Consider the following 20,692-nt stretch of genomic DNA (forward strand, 5'->3'; position numbering starts at 1 on the left):
TCGAAGCCCTCGCCCCGCGGCAAATATCCAGATACTTACATTGCCGCCAACCCCTGCCACCCCTATAGGCACATATAGTAAAATGAAATAAAAATAAAGTTAACACAAAAAAAGGTTTTATAAAAAGATAAACCTCACATATTTCAGCCTTTAAATCATTTTTATAAAAAGATTTAGTCAAAAAAGATAAATTACTTGACATTTACATCGATGCACATTAGCTTATCTTTTATTATTAGCTAATAGTAAAATTCGGTCCAATTTTCCCGTGCCGTCTGTCGTTGCTATGCGCGCTCTCCACAACTTAGTTGTGCTTAGTAGCTAATAGATTTCCACCACCGAAAAACGCTTGCTGTAGCTCTGCTACAAGATTTATTTACGGAGAAGAGAAAAACACACGTAGTGTTTGGGTGCACGTGCATTCTTACATTCTTCATTGACTGAGCTTTCAATGTTTACGGAAAGGATGAAGCTGATTTGTTTGTTCTTGTCACATGAACTGCGGTGCGTTTGCGGCATTATGAAAAGTTGAGGTGTTTTCATCTCGCTGCGCCTAAAAAAATGAGTGCGTCACTTCAATTATGAGCCCACTTGACGCGCGCCTACATGAAATAATGAACTTGAGAGCGCAAAAGACACGATATATGAACGGCCCCTTGATGAGCTACCTCCAATCGAGCGACGTGTTGGAGACCCCAGTAAAAGATACGCACCAAGAAGAAACACTAGCGTTTCACGCTTGCGCGCATACTGCTGTTTTTGGGATGCAGTATTCTGATTTGCTTATTTCCTATTTACTTGTTTGGTGGAGGCAATCCAGAATTACTGTTGGTGAAATTATAATCAGACAAATATTTTATATAATGACAAAATATTTGCCTCTGCCGCTTTCCTCTTCAGAGAACCTGTTGCTATCCACCAATCCATGTTGTGGTTCTAACGGCACTGAACTTGAACGTCACGGCCGAGCACCACTAGCCTATTTTAGTAATCACACAATAACCTGACAATTTAATTTAAATTTTATATCAATATAGGCCTACATATTCTTTTTACTTTTTATTTTTTTTATGGGGATTCCTGGTAAAATGAAGGTAAAAAATATTATTTTATATTTTATTTTGCCTTTCCACGGACCACCTGCAGTACCCTCACGGACCACTTGTGGTCCGCGGACCACAGTTTGGGAACCACTGGTCTATAGTATCAAATGCCGCGCTCAAATCAAGTAACACCAAAACTGCAGCATTTCCAGAATCCACAGTTAATAAAACATCATTAAGAACCTTTAAAAGTGCAGATTCTGGACTTAGATGTTCTCTAAAACAAGACTGAAACTTTTCAAAAAGCAAATTCTCATTTAAAAAAGACTGCAGCTGAATGAGAACTGCTTTCTCTAGTATCTTTGAGAGAAATGACAACTTTGAAATAGGTCTATAATTATCTAACGCATTTGGGTTCAACTTAGTATTTTTAATTAAAGGCTGTATCACAGCGTGTTTAAAAGTGGCAGGCACAGACCCTGATACATGGCGGCTATTTATTATGTTTAAAACACTAGTCCAACTGTATCAAAAGCCTGTTTGATTAACTTTGATGGGACAATATCAAGTGGGGAGTCTGATGGCCTAAACTGGTCTACTATTTTTGCCAAACTGGAAAGAAGAAGAACCTCAAAGTGGTCAAACAACCTAGGACAATATGGTGTAGCTGGGACAATACACACATCAGGAGGAATTTGAGACCTAATTTTATCGATTTTTGAAAGAAAAAATGTTTTAAAATTTTCACATGTATCCATCGACATATCAGGCATATTTACGATGGATTTATAATAGAGTTTATAGTACTAAATAGTACTCTAGGTCTATGACAGTTTCTCTCAATAATATCGGAGAAATACTGTATCTTCGCTGTTCTAACAGCACCTTGATATGTCTGCAACGAGTCCCTTAATATATCATAGGACACTTGGAGTCTGTCCTTCTGCCATTTACGCTCTGCTCTCCTACAGATTTGTCTGAGTGAGTATGTACTGTCATTTATCCAGGGCTCTGCCTTAGTTTTCACACGCCTCACCTTCAAGGGTGCAACATCATCTAAAATAGTTCTGCATACAGAATTAAAAGAAAAAAGCAAAGACTCAGGGTCTGAATAGGATAAAAGATGAGCATCAGCCACATTATAATTGTTCGCAAATATCGTAGCAAACTCATTAATGACACCAGTATTAATCCTACGACATAGGCGTACATTTGGGCGAGGTTTATCAATATGGCATGCAAAAGAGACCCCAAAAATGACTGGTTTATGGTCAGAAAAGACAGCATCACAAACATCTACTAAAGATACAGAAATGCCATATGACAGAACTAAATCCAATGTGTGTCCATGCTCATGTGTTGGACCATTTACGGATTGCACAAGATTAAAAGAGTCAACGAGATTTAAGAAGTCTTTCACCAGGGGGTCCGCTGGACAACACACATGCATGTCAAAATTAAAATTAAAAACAATTAAAAACTTATCAAATTTCAATAGAATTTCCCCTAGAAATTCTGAAAAATCCTGAATAAAAGCTTTATTAAATTGTTGCCAATAAATCAGCACACACAACACTGGCTCATCTAAATCAAGCTGGAAGGCTTGCAGTTCAAAACAGAAAAAAATTCAGTTTCCACGAGACGACAGTGAAAGCTGTTTTTAAAAGCAGTTGCTAGACCTCCTCCCTTGCCTGTAGATCAAGGAGAATTAACAAATTTACAGTCTGAGGGAACAAAGTTGGCAAAGGGACTTAAGTCACCAGTAGATAGCCATGTCTCAGTCATAAATTGAACATCCAGTAGTTTCGATGTAAAGAAATCTCGCAAGATAAACGTCTTATTGCAAAGCGATCTCGCATTAACCAGTGCCATTTTGATTAATATAGTCGCCTGCCGACAGTGATGTACGACACAGTGGTCGAAGGTTTCGGATATCTACACCCCTACCTTTACAGAGATATGGCATCTTTTGTATAAGATGTTGTTTGGTGGACATTTTCGGAACAATTAGCGGAAGCAATGCATATGCTGGCTCCAGTGAGCGCCAATGAATGAATCGATGATCGTCCCACGCGCCATTTAATCCATGACGGTTGAAGTTGGTCTTAGACTCCAACAACAGTTTTGCCTTAAGTTTGACAGAAAGCCCGCCTCGTTTCCCACGTCTTCTTCTACGCTTCTTCAACGGAAGAGCGCAGGGGAGCTGATACAGCGAAAATGCCACAGTGGACAGATCTGGAGGAAAGTATGAACACGATCCTCCCCGTTCTTTACCCGCCAGTATATCCACAGTGATTCTGATATTAATGAGCATTTTTCGATCGTAAACCAAAATAGCGGTAACATCCTGGACCAAGAGTGAGACGAACAAAATAAAGACAAACAGAACAGGCAGTAGATGGCCAGCCACACACACCGGCGCCATCTCGGTATCGTAAAATCTGAGTTTAGGTGTGACATCAGTAGCGAACGGCAAATCACATGCTGAGAAAGAGTGAAACTGCTATTCATTTCTCATTAGAGGTGCAGCGCAATTCACTTTTTAAATAAAAGTATTAAAATAGTACGAATTTAAACAAATTTACACAGCAAGAATTAAATAGCTGTCTATGAAAGAGGACAGCTAAAAGAAAAAGTCTCGCTACTGTATATCAGTGCAAGTAAAAGTTATTTTATACAGTTGATAAAGGTATAGAGAGAGTTGAACATTTAAGCTCACATGTACCGTATTTTCCGCACTATAAGGCCTGGCGCGGATTAATGCACAGGCTTACATAGGCTGCAGCCTAGGGGCCCCACGTATTCAGGGGGCCTCGGATTGGCCAGACTTTTTTTTTTTTTACTTAAGCGCCAATCAGTACGGAGCCCGGGAAGTCACCTGTGGAAAAAAAAAAAAACAATCCGTGGCGACGGTTTTGCAATCCGTTCGCTCAGTTTATAAACCGTAGGCAACTCACGAATTCTCAAACTGTTCCCTCGGTTTAACAAATCGTGCCCACGGATTAATAAACCATACCCACGAGTTTCTATTCCGTGCTCTAAGATTTGTAATCCGTGCCTTCAGTTTTTGCAATCTGTACCCACGAATTCATAAACCGTGCCCACGCTTTCACAATCCGTTCCCCCGGGTTTGTAAACTGTATTCGCGGATTTGTGGCCTCTCCCCCAGTCTGTGCTGGATGATTCAACCAGGCCTCCTGTTTAGGGATGCTTTTCATTATGTTTAAACTAAATTTTTTTAAATGGATAATTTCTTGAATTTTCTAAAAATGACGTATCTTTAAAGTAATTTTTTGGGAGAGGAAAAAGCTCAGTATAATAGAATAAGCAAAAAAAGACTTCACATATAAAAAATAAATATAACAAACACAAGGTTAGGTTATATAAAAATGAAACATTCATACATTATTTAATGATTGTCTTCAGTGAACTCATTTATAAACACAAATGATAATAATAATTATCATTATTGTTATTACATTTAGGCCAGATATTTAGAAGGCGTTTTTAACCAAAAAGGAACAACGCAATTCTTCAAATTACATTCATAATACAGGTTAGACCATAATAATACAGGGCTAAGATGATAACAGATAAACACAAGATTTTGACGCATAGCTATCCAAGTTTGTGCGGAGTGTGGAGGCGCGGGCGCAAACACTTGCATTTTCCTATCAACAGTGGAAACAACTTAAAATACTCAAAAAAATTTAAATAATAATTTCTAGTCATACAGAAAAGAATAATACATCATTTGTAAGTACTTTTATTTGTCCAAATTCACAATAACAAGAAAACGTTGTGCTTTTGTAAAATAAAACAATCAGGCGCGCTTTCATGATCTCCGTGAACTGGAGCGCATCTCATAAATGAATTGAAACAAAATATAGACTGCCTATATAAAGCTTGAAATGTACACTTTTAAAGAAACAATTAAAATGTATTGTTATTTTTTCAGACACATTTATTATCATTAGCTTATAAGTTCTCTGTATGGTTCCAGAGATATGGCTCTTATCATTCAGCACTGCGGGGAAAATATCATTTCCAGGTTCTAATTTGGCCTTAGAAAACCAGTAAAATAGAAAATTTTTCATTATTAATTTATGAATATTTTAAAGGTTTAAAGGGGCAAAAAGTCAAACAAAAATCTGAAAATATATCTAGTATTTATTTATTATTATTTTATTTTTTTGCGCTGCATTTGGTGTGTGGCCTACAGTTCAAATTAGATTTTTTGTGCAACTTTGCATTTTAAAAATACAACAACCGTTCATTTTTCGTTTTTCAATTAGCCTACGGGTTAAAAAAAGAAAAAGGAATATACTCCGCACAAACACTTGGATATGCGTCAAAATCGTGTTTATTTGTGATAATCTTAGCCCTGTATTTCTCTTGTCTAACCTGTATGACTGACATTTGACGAATTGCTTTGTTCTTTTTTTTTTTTGGATAAAAGCGTCTTCTAAATATGTAGCCTACATGTAATAATAATAATGATCATTAATTTGCCCTACAAAGGCAAAAAGCAGTAACTGACCAGAGTGTCAAACTGAGAAAAATGACTTTAAAGTTTTTTGTTTTGTCCACACAAATGTATTATAGGTAGAGCAATGAAAATCTGGTGACTTGTTGCCCAGATGAAGAAATGTGTGTATATAAAAAATCTTGTGCTCAAAGTTGACCTTTGACCCTTATTTGTCAGATACTGTACTCTGCCTTTGTATTATTTACTAAAAAATAAGGAGTCGTGCAAAGGCAAAAGGCAGTAACTGACATATAATCAATATTTGCTTACCACCATTTAGAAGATAATTAACTGATCACCTTCATTAAAGTCTAATGATCATGGCATTTGTTTTAGATGACACACAAATACTTAGACATGTCGTTGTTGCTATCCAGTGCTGGGAGTGCATTCAGTTTGAGTCAATGCGTAAACTAAAAAACTTCAATTTTGTGTGCAGCAAAACCAACAGATAGGTGACACAACAGTGTACAGTGTGAATAAATACAAAAACTATCTCTGATAATTAAAAACGATCATTTATTTGAAAGAGAACGCAAATATATCAATTTATTAATGGATGGTTTGAAATTCAAGGTAGGATATGATTGTTTACTGCCACCGTGCAGTAATGTTTAGCATGATAGCTAGGCTGGGGCTAACATGTCAACATTGAATAGGCTACATTCCTGCAACGTCTGCACCTCTGGATTGTCGGCACAGAATGGATTGCTGAGTGATTTTTAATTATTTAAGTATTAGATGTCATGCTGTCTAGGTATCTGTTGACCATGTTTTGGTTGGTGTTGGTGTGCTGGCTATTAAGTAGACTAGTTAGCTTCTTCGTCAGTTGCTTGTCCTATTCTAAATTAACGTTAAGTATATGGCACTTTCATACTTCATCTAATGCATTATTTTATAAGATCATTTCTTACCTTGGTCTTCATGTCTTCTTTTCAACGCCAACTCCACCATCATTCTCCCTCGAGAGCAATTTGCCATTCTTACAGTAGTTCAACACTTGATAAAACAACCACTCAACACATTTGACAGCTCGTTTTTTATTTTGATATTTGTGTAGAAGTAAGTGATTTAGTGACAATTATGGACAGTAACTGAAGCACGGCAAATTTTTATGGACAGTAAAACAAAGGCAGATCATCGTAGCTGCAAGGTGGCACCGTAACATCTCTTTTATGAATGGCTTAACAAAGGCAGAGTACGTAACTGGACTTTTGCGTCGAAGATCGAAGCCAAAGAATGTTAACTGCAGTTACCGCTTTCTGCCATGGTTGCTTGTATGGTTTTGGGAGTTACTGTGGACACAACCCTTGATTTTTTCGAAAAAAACAGTCAAATTGAGTATAGATATTTATCCACATGATAAAGGAGGTCTTTAATATTCCAAAAATGACATTAACTCATTTTTGACCAAAAATGCAGTTACTGCCTTTTGGCTTTGTAGGGCAGTATTATTATTTGCATTTTATAAACCGTGAGTACGGTTTATAAACTGAGCGAACGGATTGCAAAACCGTCGCCACGGATTGTTTTTTTTTTCCCCCACAGGTGACTTCCCAGGCTCCGTATTTCCGCGATTGCTCTCCGTGGACATGAATTGGTTATCCAATAAGCTGCTGCTGGTCAAATCATGTCAATCATTTTCATTTACGTCACTGTTATTGCTGGACGGCATAGTGGCAGAATGGCTGAAAGAAAGCATGAAAGTGGAGCACAAAAACGTAAATTACTAAAGTTAAGAGAACAACGGGACCAAGATATATTGAAAAAAAATTCCAAAATTGACTTCATATTTCAAAGCTGCTGAATCTTCATCCAGTCGAAGACAAGATCCACCGCAGACTGCCGGAACGGAGCTAGATGAAACGCCTGCAGCTAGCTCATCATGTTATCGGTAATATTTCAAGGAATTTGGGGAGTTATTCCACAATGCAGTGTTTCCTCTGTTTATTTTATTGTGGCGGTGCGCAATGGCAAAATTTCTTCCGCCTCGCTTTTTATTTTTGTTAAAATGTTCACTTTTTTCCGAGTCGACTATTAAACGAACAGCTCGTGGGACGATTCGGGTGCTAGGCGTCTTCAGGGCTATCAACCACTTGCAAGGCAGAGGCGCTGAGAGGCAGAGGCGCTGGCGCCCTCCTAGCAACGGCGATTCGGGTTCGCGCTTAAAAACGTCACTGCGTCCGCTGGAGATGGCTTTGAAAAACGCAGACACCAAAATCAAGAAATAAATAACTATGGCTAACATTACAAGAAACATCAGGGCTCGAAATTAACATCAATGCTCGAAATCAAAGCCATTTTGGTCGCATATGAAATATAATCGGTGCGACCTAAAAATATATTTGGGTGCTGACTACTACGCGAAATTTAAAAGGCTGATTTGACGTTTACTTGACTGACAGGACAGCTGTTTCGGTGGTTGCCTAGCAACATAAAAAACACAGTGCACTGCTCGTTCTGTGTTATCGAACCTGAACAACGCGTGTGATCGTCTCCATAAGATGAAACGAACGCTGACAGATTTCTTTTGTAAGCCGTCACCTAAAGCGGTGGAACACGCCAATGCCGATGGTGAGAATTTATTTTAGTTTTTTTTTTAAATTAAAATTAATACATAGCTTATTTAGTTTTATATAGCAATGATTAATATCATTAACTGCTGGCTAAGCTATCCATCATCTGCTGGAACATTTATGGATGTACAAGACCAAAACAAACCAATTATGTGGCTATTCTTTCCACTTACACCTCTGTTTTGGTTGTACTGCCAGCGTTTCTTGATCATAATTAAATGGTTGATTCTAAGCACTGGGCCTTGTTTTATTTGTGGTTTGTTTGTAATGTTCAATTTTTCATTTTAGCTACGTGGTGTGGTGGTAATTGTCTTACTGTCGTGATCCACCACTTGAAGGAATGTAAAGAAAACACTGTAGTGTTAGATGTCTCGATGTGTGTGTATGCCAGTTCACCGTAGTTGCGAATGGACCATATATGGCACTAAATACATTTTTAGTGGGGGGGGGGCTCACACAAAGAGCAGCCCCTGGAGCCCTGACAACCTTAATCCGCCCCTGTATAAGGCGCACCGAATTATAAGGCGCACCTTCAATGAATGACCTATTTTAGAACATTAACTGTATATAGGGCGCACCGGATTATAAGGCGCATATACTGATACTGCAGTCAAACGTTTGACTGGGTTTGCGTTATGCATCCACTAGATGTGCTAAAGGGAATGTAGCGAGTGCGTGGCGCGTGGAGGCGAGGCGTTTATTATAGCGTGAGCGCGCTGGGGCGGGCACGTAACTTACATTCGCAGTCTGACGGCCGTTTCACACCGCAAGCGTCAGCGGCGCGTGAGCAGCGCGTATTTTTTTCGGCGTGCATGTTAATCAATGAGTGCGTTCACAACGCGAGCAGGAGCAGCGCGTGAGCGTCAAGCAGGAGCGTCGCGTGAGCAGCAGTGAAGCGGAGGTTTCGGCTTCGAGTCTATTTTTGCTGCGCTGCTCACGCTCAATTAAAGTGAAAGCACACTTTTGATGAACAAAATTAATATGATTTCACACAAAAAGTGCCCAAAACGCATAGAATTTGCATGTCTAGTGTGTTTTAACAAGAATTGCAGTATGTCAGAAAAGGAAATGAAAACTAACATAAAGAAAATAAAATTTTATAGAAAATGTAGGCTACCCATTAAACTTGTTTTTAATTATTCAGTTTGGGCTTTGAACAAACTTCAAATGTGTTTATGACCACCAACTTCTAAAAACAAAAATTTCAAAAGTCCTTGTAAAGAAATGCTTGCTTATAAGTAGCCTAACCCCTAAAATCCACTGGATCCGTCTACGGCGCGGAACGTCAGCGTCGCGGATGCCGCAGCTAATCGCGGCCATTATAGTCAATGCTCTAAAGTCCACCAGCTGCGGACGCAGCGCGTCTCAAAAGCGTCCCAGAAGCGGCTCTCCGCGCCGCTTCGCTAAAGATAGGCGCCTAGTCTATTTTTGACGGACCCGCGTCCAAGCCGCACCGTGAATACAAAATAAAAGTCAAAAAACACAATCAATTTCAAAATAAACACCCTGTGGAGACTCCGCATCCCTACAGTTTGGACAACAATGCCTCTGATTGGATACCAAGTAGGAAATAACAACAGAAAAAACTAATAGAAAGAATTCACTTAATTAAGTAACCCACTTACCTATTGTAGAAGCACAAAGAGGAAAATTGAAGAAGAAAAAATCAATAAGGTAGCACAATTAACTGTCTGCTCCTGAGCCAAAAGAAGAGAAATGAACAACAAATAAACAACGCTCCGATTCTGAGGAAAAATGAAGACGTCACCAACGCTCCGCTGCTGAAACGCGTCTGAGACGCTTCCAGTGGACTTTGACGCCAAGCTAGGGACGCATCAAAAACGTGGTGCTGACGTTCCGCGCCGTAGACGGATCTAGTGGATTTTAGGGGTTACACACATATGCTGCGTTCCAAACCGCATACTTCCCTACTATTTAGTATGGGAAAAGAGTAGGCGAGCGAAAAAGTATGTATTAATCCAAAAGAGTAGGCGAGAATTACCTGGGTGACGTACCAATTATCGCGAGATTTGGACTTAAGTGCGTTCGATTTGTGCCTACTAAAAAAAAAACGCCAGGCCCCACAACCACCAAAGCCTGCGGGCCCAGCTCGCCCTCCCCCTCCTCCTGTGAGAGCTCTTCGGCCTCTGCCACAGCGCCAGGGCCCACACCCTCCTCCAGCGGCTCGAGGTGAACCAAAAACAACTGATACCAGCTCTCAGTGATATGTGTCGGGTCCCCGCTATGATAACAATAACTTTCTCAAATGTTTACAGAACAAGCGGGAACCCAGTGTGCCTGTATCTTTTTCTATTGCTGTTCGATTACATGATAGAAAGTCTAAGGCCTTCAAAAGCCGTACAGCAAACCCATCTAATCTGGTGCCTATTACACGACATACCAAGATTGCTGTGGGGACAAAAAGTAAGACTGTTAAGTTAGCACTTTTAAACATCCGCTCACTTAAAAATAAATCACTTTTAGTCAACGACTTAATAACCACATACAACCTGGATTTTATGTTGCTAAATGAAACTTGGCTAGAAGAAAGTTGCAGTGCAACAGTCCTCAATGAAACAGCCCCTCCTAACTTTACTTTTATGAGTGTCTGCAGAGCTGTCAGAAGAGGCGGAGGTTTAGCTGCTCTTTATAAAGATGTCTATCAATGTAAGCAAATATCATTTGGGAATTACCCGTCTTTCGAATATCTGGGTATTGTGTTAAAAGGTGCTCCACGCATTTTACTTATCATTGTTTACAGGCCTCCAAAATACTCTCCAGCTTTTGCTGAGAACTTAACAGAACTGTTATCAACAATTTCCTCAGAGTTTGACTGCTTTGCCATTGCTGGAGATTTTAACATTCACATAGATAATGCAGTATGTGAAATGCAAAAACAATATGGCAAAAGAAATCAAAACTGTTTTAAAAACTTTTGATCTGACTCAGCATTTACATGGAGCCACACATAATCGTGGACACACTCTAGATTTACTTATCAGTAAGGGTCTAAACATTTCATCAATTGTTATTAAGGATGTAGCACTGTCTGATCATTTTTGTATTTTCTTTGATATATTGATCTCTCCTGCCATTGAAGCTAGATCTGTGTCTGTCAAGAAGAGATGCTTAAATGAGAACACTAGTGTACTATTTATGAAGGCTATATCTTTAACACCAAGCATATCTGCTGACTCTGTTGATTTTCTCCTTGATTCTTTTAACTCAAAAGTTAAGAGTGTAATTGATGATATTGCTCCTGTGAAAGTCAGGAGGAAGAGTGGCAGACAAAAAGCACCTTGGAGAAACTCAACAGCAGTGCAAAATATGAAAAGACAATGCAGAAAAGCAGAGCGCATGTGGCGGAAGACAAAACTTGTAGTCCATTATAACATCTACAAAGACAGCATCCATGCTTTCAATAAGGAACTAAGCAAAGCTAGACAGACTTTTTTCTCGAATATTATAAACAGCAATATAAACAACACGTGCACTCTTTTTGCTACTGTAGAGAGACTGACAAACCCCCCAAGCCAGATTCCCAGTGAAATGCTCTCAGTGAGAAAGTGCAGTGAGTTTGCTTCTTTCTTCTCTGAGAAAATCAATAATATCAGAAAGGTGATCAGCTCATCCTTGAGTTGCGCTGGGGTCAGGCAGATCAGACAACAGCCTGAGAAAGTAGCCACTATGTCTGATTTCGAAGAAATTGATGGCAAAATTTTGGAAGAAACCGTACAGCAACTAAAAACATCAACCTGCGCCCTTGATGCACTTCCCACATCTTTTTTCAAAAATGTGTTACACAGCTTAGAAGCAGATCTCCTAGAAGTGGTAAATGCCTCCCTTCTCTCTGGGAGTTTTCCGACCTCCCTGAAAACTGCAGTTGTCAAGCCCCTCCTGAAAAAGAGCAATCTGGATAAGACCATATTAAACAGCTATAGACCGATCTCAAATCTTCCTTTCATAGGCAAGATCATTGAAAAAGTTGTCTTCAATCAGCTGAACAAATTCTTTAGCTCAAATGGATACTTTGACCATTTTCAATCTGGTTTCCGACCGCACCACAGTACAGAGACCGCGCTCATAAAGATAATAAATGATATTCGCTTAAATACTGATACAGGCAAATTATCAGTGCTGGTACTACTCGACCTCAGTGCCGCATTTGACACTGTCGATCACAACATACTTCTTGACAGGCTGGAAAACTGGGTCGGGCTTTCTGGGATAGTCCTAAAATGGTTCAGGTCATACTTAGGAGGGAGAGGTTATTATGTGAGTATTGGAGATCATAAGTCTGAGTGGACATCCATGACATGCGGAGTCCCTCAAGGCTCAATTCTTGCGCCACTCCTATTCAACCTGTACATGCTCCCAATGAGCCAAATAATGAGAAAGAACCAAATCGCTTACCATAGCTATGCAGACGACACACAGCTCTACTTATCCCTATCGCCTAACGATTACAGCCCCATTGACTCCCTTTGCCAATGCATTGATGAAGTAAACAATTGGATGTGCCAAAACTTTCTTCAGTTAAACAAAGACAAAACTGAAGTCATTGCGTTTGGAAACAAAGATGAAGTTCTCAAGGTGAATGCAAACCTTCAGTCTAGGGGTCAAACAACTAAAAATCAAGTCAGGAATCTGGGTGTGTCTCTGGAGTCAGACCTTAGTTTCAGTAGTCATGTCAAAGCAATAACTAAATCAGCATATTATCACCTGAAAAATATTGCAAGAATTAGATGCTTTGTTTCCAGTCAAGACTTAGAAAAACTTGTGCATGCTTTCATCACCAGTAGGGTGGATTATTGTAATGGACTTCTCACTGGCCTTCCCAAAAAGACCATAAGACAGTTGCAGCTCATACAGAACGCTGCTGCTAGGATTCTGAGCAGAACCAGAAGATATGAACACATCACACCAGTCCTCAGGTCTTTACACTGGCTGCCAGTTACATTTAGGATTGATTTTAAAGTATTATTACTGGTATATAAATCATTCAATGGCCTAGGACCTCAATACATTGCAGATATGCTCAGTGAATATAAACCCAACAGATCACTCAGATCATTAGGATCACATCGGCTAGAAATACCAAGGGTTCACTCTAAGCATGGCAAGTCTGCTTTTAGCTACTATGACAGCCGCAGCTGGAACCAGCTTCCAGAAGAGATCAGATGTGCTCCTACAGTAGTCACATTCAAATCCAGACTCAAAACACGTCTGTTTAGCTGTGCATTTACTGAATGAGCACTGTGCCACTGTTCGTCCGACTGTTTGCACTGTATTTTATTTTATGTTTTAATTACTCTGATTTCATTTGATTATTTCTGTATTTTATCTTTTATTCTAAACTGTTTTAATTATTCTGATTTCTTTTGATTATTTTAATTTCTTCTATGTAAAGCACTTTGAATTACCATTGTGTATGAAATGTGCTATATAAATAAACTTGCCTTGCCTTGCCTTGCCTTCTTTCCTACTATATAGTAGGCGAAAACAGTACGTGAAGGAAGCAGTACGTTCGAAACATCAGTATTCATAAAAGAGTAGGGGAGAAGTTCCCGGATGGCTTACTGCTTCCGGCCCGATTTTTGAGTGCTCAACCGATGGATACTCTTCTATCCCAGGAGGCCACGCGAGAGCATACGTCATTATCAAACATCACGGAGATCAGCGACGCCGGGGGTTTTCAAATGTGAGTAAACACGGTTCCTTATGTGTTAAACTACAATAGAGTTGACGTTTTAACTGTTGAAGGTGTAAAGTAGTTAGACAGTATAGTATAGTTGTGATTTTGCTGTAAAAACATGTTTTGTATAGCTAGCTAACAGGGGAGCTCTAAGCACACGTAACGTCTCTAAAGTGGATTTACATAACCATATACATCTTAAACACGCTTATTTAAAATGTCTATTTACATCTGAAAGGAAAATATTGTAAGTATTGACATATTGCAGATGAGCACATCACAACATGAAAAAGACATCTGAGTGATGTATGTGTGGCATTATCATAGGATAGGATAACGTTAATTCACTGTTGTCAACACTGTTGACATTAGACTAATGTGCTGTAAATAAGGTAAATAAACAAATCTATAAAGTAACTAAACATGTTTTTATTCAGACTGGTGTGAGCACTGAGGAGCCCAGAGCTGAATCCTGGAAACGGTGCCATGGATGAGACTGTCATAAGATCTCTCCATCTGCCCTTATCGCCTCAGATTGTGAAGCGCAGCGCAGCAACAAGCTCCGGCACGAAGGCACGGTCACCTCTGGTGAATTCATCAGAATAAAGCCGCAGAATGGGAACCGCTGTGTTGAGATGGCAGTAGGATGTGGGCTTCAGCGCCCAAATACATGCTTGTAGTTTGAATAAAGATTTGTTTCATGTGCATGCATTTGTTTCTTGTGTGATGGTTACTTTTATTTGTTCTTTTACTCATTTATTCATGTTTCTTATTGTTGTCAGTATATAAAATATAATTATTTAATGTATGCATTAATTCATTGCTTGACTGACAATTGAGATGTTCACGTGTATTCATGCATAACTCATATGACAAAACAAATTACATTTTGCTTGTTTTATTAAATTATATCATTTTTAGTATATAAAAAAAAGTAATATAATTAAGTATTGGTCAGCATTTAATATTATTTTGTTTAAGTTTTGGGGTGGGCTAACAATGCAATTCATTCTGAGGTAATATTAATTTTTTATGAGCGATACTTGCATTTTTCGAGTATAAAGTCAACAGTTTCTCCAAAGGAGATCTTCGAGCAGCGGCCCGTCTCCTTGTGCACTGCAGACAGTAAACGCAGAGGAAAACTGTTCTAGGTTGTGCTGTCGAGTTACTGATGTTATGAAGTGTTAGTGCACCTGTCGCTCATATCATTTAAACTTATAAACTTATTACATAAAGATCATGGAAAGATACTAGTTGTATCTAACAATGAACAATCATAATGACAAAACAGAAAACATAAAGATCATTGGTTTGTGTACATCATAATATGATATTTATACACAGGAAAAAAGAACAATAACAAGGCTAAATATCTTTAAATATAAATAGTTCTTCATAATACATTAAAAAATAGTTTTGTTGTTATTGTCTGAGGGATGAAACGAGAGGTAAATTCATCAAGAAAAGAGGAAAACTTGAAGGAGAAACTTTTTGGGTATAAAATAAAGAAATTAACAACATATTCAAGAGATAACGATTTTGGGGTTTCTTAAAAAATCGTTATAAGGAACTGTGGGTCACATTAGAAGGGTTTAAAATATAACAACTTAAATCAACCCTAAATGTATTCACAAAATAAATTGGCAGCTGTTTCTTCAACAATACCACAAAATTAGCAAGTTTCATCAATATCAAGATATTTACAGATAGATGAATTAAACGTGTCGTTCATCTTTTAAGTTGTTGCGCTTGTGATAACGTGTCGTAGGTCACATGATAACGTCAACATGGCGGATGATGTCCGGATCGCATTCATAGGGTGCTTCTCATTTCTTATTTGTGCATCCTCGTTTCCTTTCCTTGCTTCCTTTCCTAGCGTCTCAGCTCCTCCCCCTGTGGGTTGTGAGGGAAGGACGCAAGGAAAGAAAATGAGGCCGGAGGAATCGAATGAAAGCTTTTTTTATACATTGGAATACTTGATCACTCGAGCGTCACTTCATAGCGTCATCAGCAGCGCTCAAAGGATCTGCCCTTATGTTGTTGAAGTTTGTTTATTTAAGAAATTCATAATAAATAATAATAAAGCAAGATACCCTGTTGAAATAAGTGTAATGTGTGGTTTATATAAACTGCAAAGGTAAAGTATACATTAAAACAGATTGTGATCGATGTGAAGGGGGAGGAGAATGTATACGTGCGTCACGTTTAGTCAATAAAACACTTCCGCATAGGATACACCTGTGTATCCTCGCTCATGACTCCTCTGGAAGCCTCCTCACTCCTCGATCCTCGCCTCCACGCGGTGCAATTAGAGAATTGAGATGTCCTTCAAGATGGCTGAGCTCGATCGGTTTCCGGGTCATAGGATGGAGGACAGAGGAACGAGAAGACTAGGAGGGATATTGAGAAGCACCCATACTCAACGAGATTTGGCTATAAAGTACCTACTCTTTTAGCGCTCGTTAAGTAAGTACTCATTGAAATTAAGCACCTACTCATTGAGTATGCGGTTTGGAACGCAGCCATAGCCTGATTTATACGAGGTTGAACTGGCTGTGTGACAGAGCAGGCATAAGATGGACACGAGCGCGAGTTCGCGGGCGAATTTAATAACGCGGAGCGTTATTAACCAATTGATCCTATTAACCAATTGATCCATATATAAAGCGCTCCGGATTATAAGGCGACTGTCGTTTTTTGAGAAAATTAAAGGCTTTTAAGTGCGCCTTATAGTGCCGATGACTGTCACGTCGACAAGGCCTTCACAGGAATTGTCTAGTAGACACGGTCTCTGCTGACATTCAGGCCTACTTTGTCGTTGTGAGAGATCTGGATATGAAATGTATCTGACTACAGTAACCTCAGGATAAGGATGAGACAGACAGACTGATACTAGTGTCGATGCAGCAGGTGTTATAAGATGTGGTCTCGGTTCCGGTTGACCTAAATTATGCAGCCTAACAACCATTTAACTGATTTGAATAATAATAATTATAAACTTTATTTTCTATAGCACCTTTAAAAGTTAAATCTCAAAGCGCTTCACAAAAATAAGAGAAAATAAAACAGAAATACAACAATATAAAAGAAAAGCATTCATAAAAGAGAAGTACATTCCAAATATACAATACAAATATAAAATATCAAAAGAGTTTCATAAGTAAAGGGTATAGAAAAAAGTTAAAATAATCAAATAATAAATCAAATAAAAGCTACCCTAAAAAAGTATGTTTTGAGGGAAGCTTAAAAACACTCAGAGATTCCTCTTGCTTAATCTCAGAGGGCAGAGAGTTCCATAGTTTTGGAGCAAACGAAGAGAAAGCCCTATCACACATCGAGCGTAAACGTATTGGCGGGACACTTAAAAGACCAGCTTCGGAGAAGCGGAGATCACGCGTTGGGATGTACAGGAATAAAAGTTCTGACAAATATTGAGGATCCAGATCATGTCTTATAAGCATGAGAATTTTAAAATCAACACAAAACCTGACAGGTTCTCAACGTTGATGAACACATTGTGGCTTTTCCCTGCTGTTTGATTGGTTTACTTCAAACTCAATGATTACAACCCTGCAGGTTAACAATCTTTTTTCTTTGGTTTTATAACTACCAACAACACCAACTTGGGTAGGAGAAGCACATCCACTTTTTAATGGCCAATCAGCTTCCTTATTTCTTGTGCTCACAACCAATATGCTGCATTCATTTTGATCTCAAATCTCTTTTATCTTTCTTCATTTAACAATGATATACCCTATATCTTGAAATTGATTATATATATATATATATAAGGTCAATTTCAAGTTTAGCTTAACAGTAATTTTAGTTTATTAAGTTATAAATATGGATGTTTATCTTACAAAAAAACATTGCTTTGCTTCAGAAGGCCTGAATGTGATTAACCGTTTTTTATTAAATTTTTGGATGAACTAAACCTTTATGCTCAGATCTGTTCTCAACATGTTCTCAACATGGTAATACCATGAAACGTTTCAGTCAGTGCTGTCTTGTGAAAGTCACAGGATTCTTGACTCAATGCGTGTAAATGTTTGACAGGTAATTGATCTGATTTGACAGTATTTGCTGAGATGCCGCAGAAGTCATTGAACTCACACCTGTGCACGCGCACACAACCCACTGCGCCCCCGAACTCTGAAAACTTCAGCATCATCATCATCATTTACACTGCAAGATTGTCATTGCATGATTTCTTTCCCTCAGTATTTTTGTCATTTTCCAGTACAAATATAAAAAAATGTATTAAATCAAGATTATTTACTTAAGCAAAATGATTTAAGATATTAATTATTGTTTTATGAAAGAAAAAACAACAACAATATTAAGCGAGGTTATCATTAAAATAAATCTGTCAGTCAGCTTAGAAAAATAAAATTACTTTTAAAATTAAAATTTATTTTTCAGACTCCACTGAAAGAATTTGTCATTGTGTTCAGCATAAACTCATTATGATGATTTTTCTGACAATGAAACTTAATAATTAAAGTCATCTTGATTCTCAACTAAATGTATCTTGATTCAAGAATGTTTAGATACTAAGGAAGATTTTTTTTTGTTTGTTTGGTTTTTGCAGTGTGATATTCATGACAAAAAACTTTGATTTGTCCACTGCTTAAAGAATAGTGATCTGGTAAAAGTAGCAACAGTACTATCTTGACTACATTTTTTTTAATAAGTAGCTTGTCCAGTAATTAGCTAAATAATAAGTTAAATGCTGTGATCATTTACTATGTTTGACTCTTTTGACACTTTTCCCCTTTATTTATCTGTTCAGATGTTGTCACTTTAATTCAACTTTGTTTTATGTCTGATAAATGGTATAGTTTAATAGAAAAAAATCATATAAACGGATGTGCTTATAAAGATAAGGAAAGATAAATGTAGCAAATTACAATGGAGATTTTTCAACCAACCAATGAGTGCACGGGAATATTAACGAGCAGATCATCTGTCACTAATTTCACTGTAACAAGAAACCCAGGTGATGAAAATCTGTGTTATTTTAAAAGCTCTGGCGTGAAGACTGTTTTTAGAAAGCATAGATAGGATGATGATTGTTTAATCTGTAAACAAGATGGCAATTTCAAACTTTATGCTTTTGGTCTTTTTGTGTCACCAACTGGTGCCCAATGGTAAAAATGTTTTCACCTTAGTGTAATGTTTCAAATGTGTATAATTACACATTTCAAATTAGGTTAAAATTTCAAAGCTATATGTATAGCTTTTTTCTTTTTTGACCTTACATCTTGTTTCCAGGATTTACTTCTCCAGTCGGGCGTCATTTATACCGGAGTGATATTGAACAAGTACGCTTGGAGAACAAAGGTTTGTAAGTCTTATATAGTGGTTAATATTATTTTTTACACTATGCAAAGTTAATTTTAATACAAGAAGTCATCAGGCCTTGTAAAAGTTAAAAATACTTTTTGTTTTCCAGATGGTCCCTTGTCTATTCCTTGTGTGAACAAACCAAATCCAACATGGCCAGTGGTAGTGAAGTGTAAAATGGCTGTTGAGATGTCTTTGCAGAATGTATCTCAGCTAACTGTCCAAAAAGGTGACTTTTGTGCTGATGCTATGAGGTTGACACTGACCCTGAGGAAGGGGAAACTAATCTTTCCTTTTGTTGCACCAATATACTTTAGACATTGATTGGAAGTTGGAGTCCAACCCTCTTCCAGCTGAAGTAGATGGGGATTTGACAGCATCCAGCCATGCCCCCGCTGAGGTTGATGGGAAGTTCACCATATCCAACAATGTCCCCCCTGAGGTTGATGGGAAGTTGACAGAATTCAGTAATGTCCCAGCTAAGGTTGATGAGAAGTTTACAGCATCCAGCCTCGTCCCCCCTGAGGTTGATGGGAAGTTGACAACATCCAGCCATGTCCCTGCTGAAGAGTGTAGCCATGTCCCAGCTAAAGTGTCTAGCCATGTCCCAGCTGAGGTTGATGGGAAGTTGACAGCATCCAGCAATGTCCCAGCTGAGGTTGATGGGAAGTTGAAAGAATCCAGCAATGTCCCAGCTGAGGTTGATGGGAAGTTGACGGCATCCAGCAATGTCCCAGCTGAGGTTGATGGGAAGTTGACAGAATCCAGCAATGTCCCAGCTGAGGTTGATGGGAAGTTGACCGTATCCAACAATGTCCCCCTTGAGGTTGATGGGAAGTTGACATCCAGCCATGTCCCGGCTGAGGTTGATGGGAAGTTGACTGTATCCAGCCATGTCCCAGCTGAGGTTGATCGGGAGTTGACAGAATCCAGCAATGTCCCAGCTAAAGAGTCTAGCCATGTCCCAGCTGAGGTTGATGGGAAGTTGACCGTATCCAACGTTGTCCCAGCTGAGGTTGATGGGAAGTTGACCGTATCCAACGTTGTCCCAGCTGAGGTTGATGGGAAGTTGACAGCATCCAGCCATGTCCCTGCTGAGGTTAATGGGGAGTTGACAGAATCCAGCCATGTCCCTGCTGAGGTTGAAGGGGAGTTGACAGAATCCAGCAATGTCCCAGCTAAAGCGTCTAGCCATGTCCCAGCTGAGGTTGATGGGAAGTTGACAGCATCCAGCCATGTCCCCACTGATGTTGATGGGAAGTTGACAGCATCCAGCAATGTCCCAGCTGAGGTTGATGGGAAGTTGACAGCATCCAGCAATGTCCCAGCTGAGGTTGATGGGAAGTTGACAGAATCCAGCAATGTCCCAGCTGAGGTTGATGGGAAGTTGACCGTATCCAACGTTGTCCCAGCTGAGGTTGATGGGAAGTTGACATCCAGCCATGTCCCGGCTGAGGTTGATGGGAAGTTGACAGCATCCAGCCATGTCCCAGCTGAGGTTGAT

At 38.9% G+C, this 20,692-nt stretch overlaps 1 protein-coding gene and 1 long non-coding RNA gene across 2 annotated transcripts in view; both read left to right on the forward strand.

Annotated features, from left to right (window-relative positions):
- LOC143725693 (uncharacterized) overlaps positions 1 to 20,692 on the forward strand; it is a 74,354-nt gene that overhangs the window by 19,299 nt on the left and 34,363 nt on the right. The window contains exon 7 of the mRNA XM_077218318.1: positions 19,715 to 20,686. Coding sequence (XP_077074433.1) covers positions 19,715 to 20,686 — 972 coding nt within the window. The remainder of the gene's footprint in view (positions 1 to 19,714; positions 20,687 to 20,692) is intronic.
- LOC143725741 (uncharacterized) lies at positions 18,879 to 19,671 on the forward strand. The gene is made up of 4 exons (XR_013198322.1): positions 18,879 to 18,992; positions 19,117 to 19,185; positions 19,298 to 19,417; positions 19,506 to 19,671. It is a non-coding gene; the product is annotated as an uncharacterized LOC143725741 (long non-coding RNA).

Source organism: Siphateles boraxobius, unplaced genomic scaffold (assembly GCF_051911475.1).
Source record: "Siphateles boraxobius isolate OS27281-9 unplaced genomic scaffold, OSU_SipBor_1 77, whole genome shotgun sequence".
Lineage (NCBI taxonomy): Eukaryota > Metazoa > Chordata > Actinopteri > Cypriniformes > Leuciscidae > Siphateles > Siphateles boraxobius.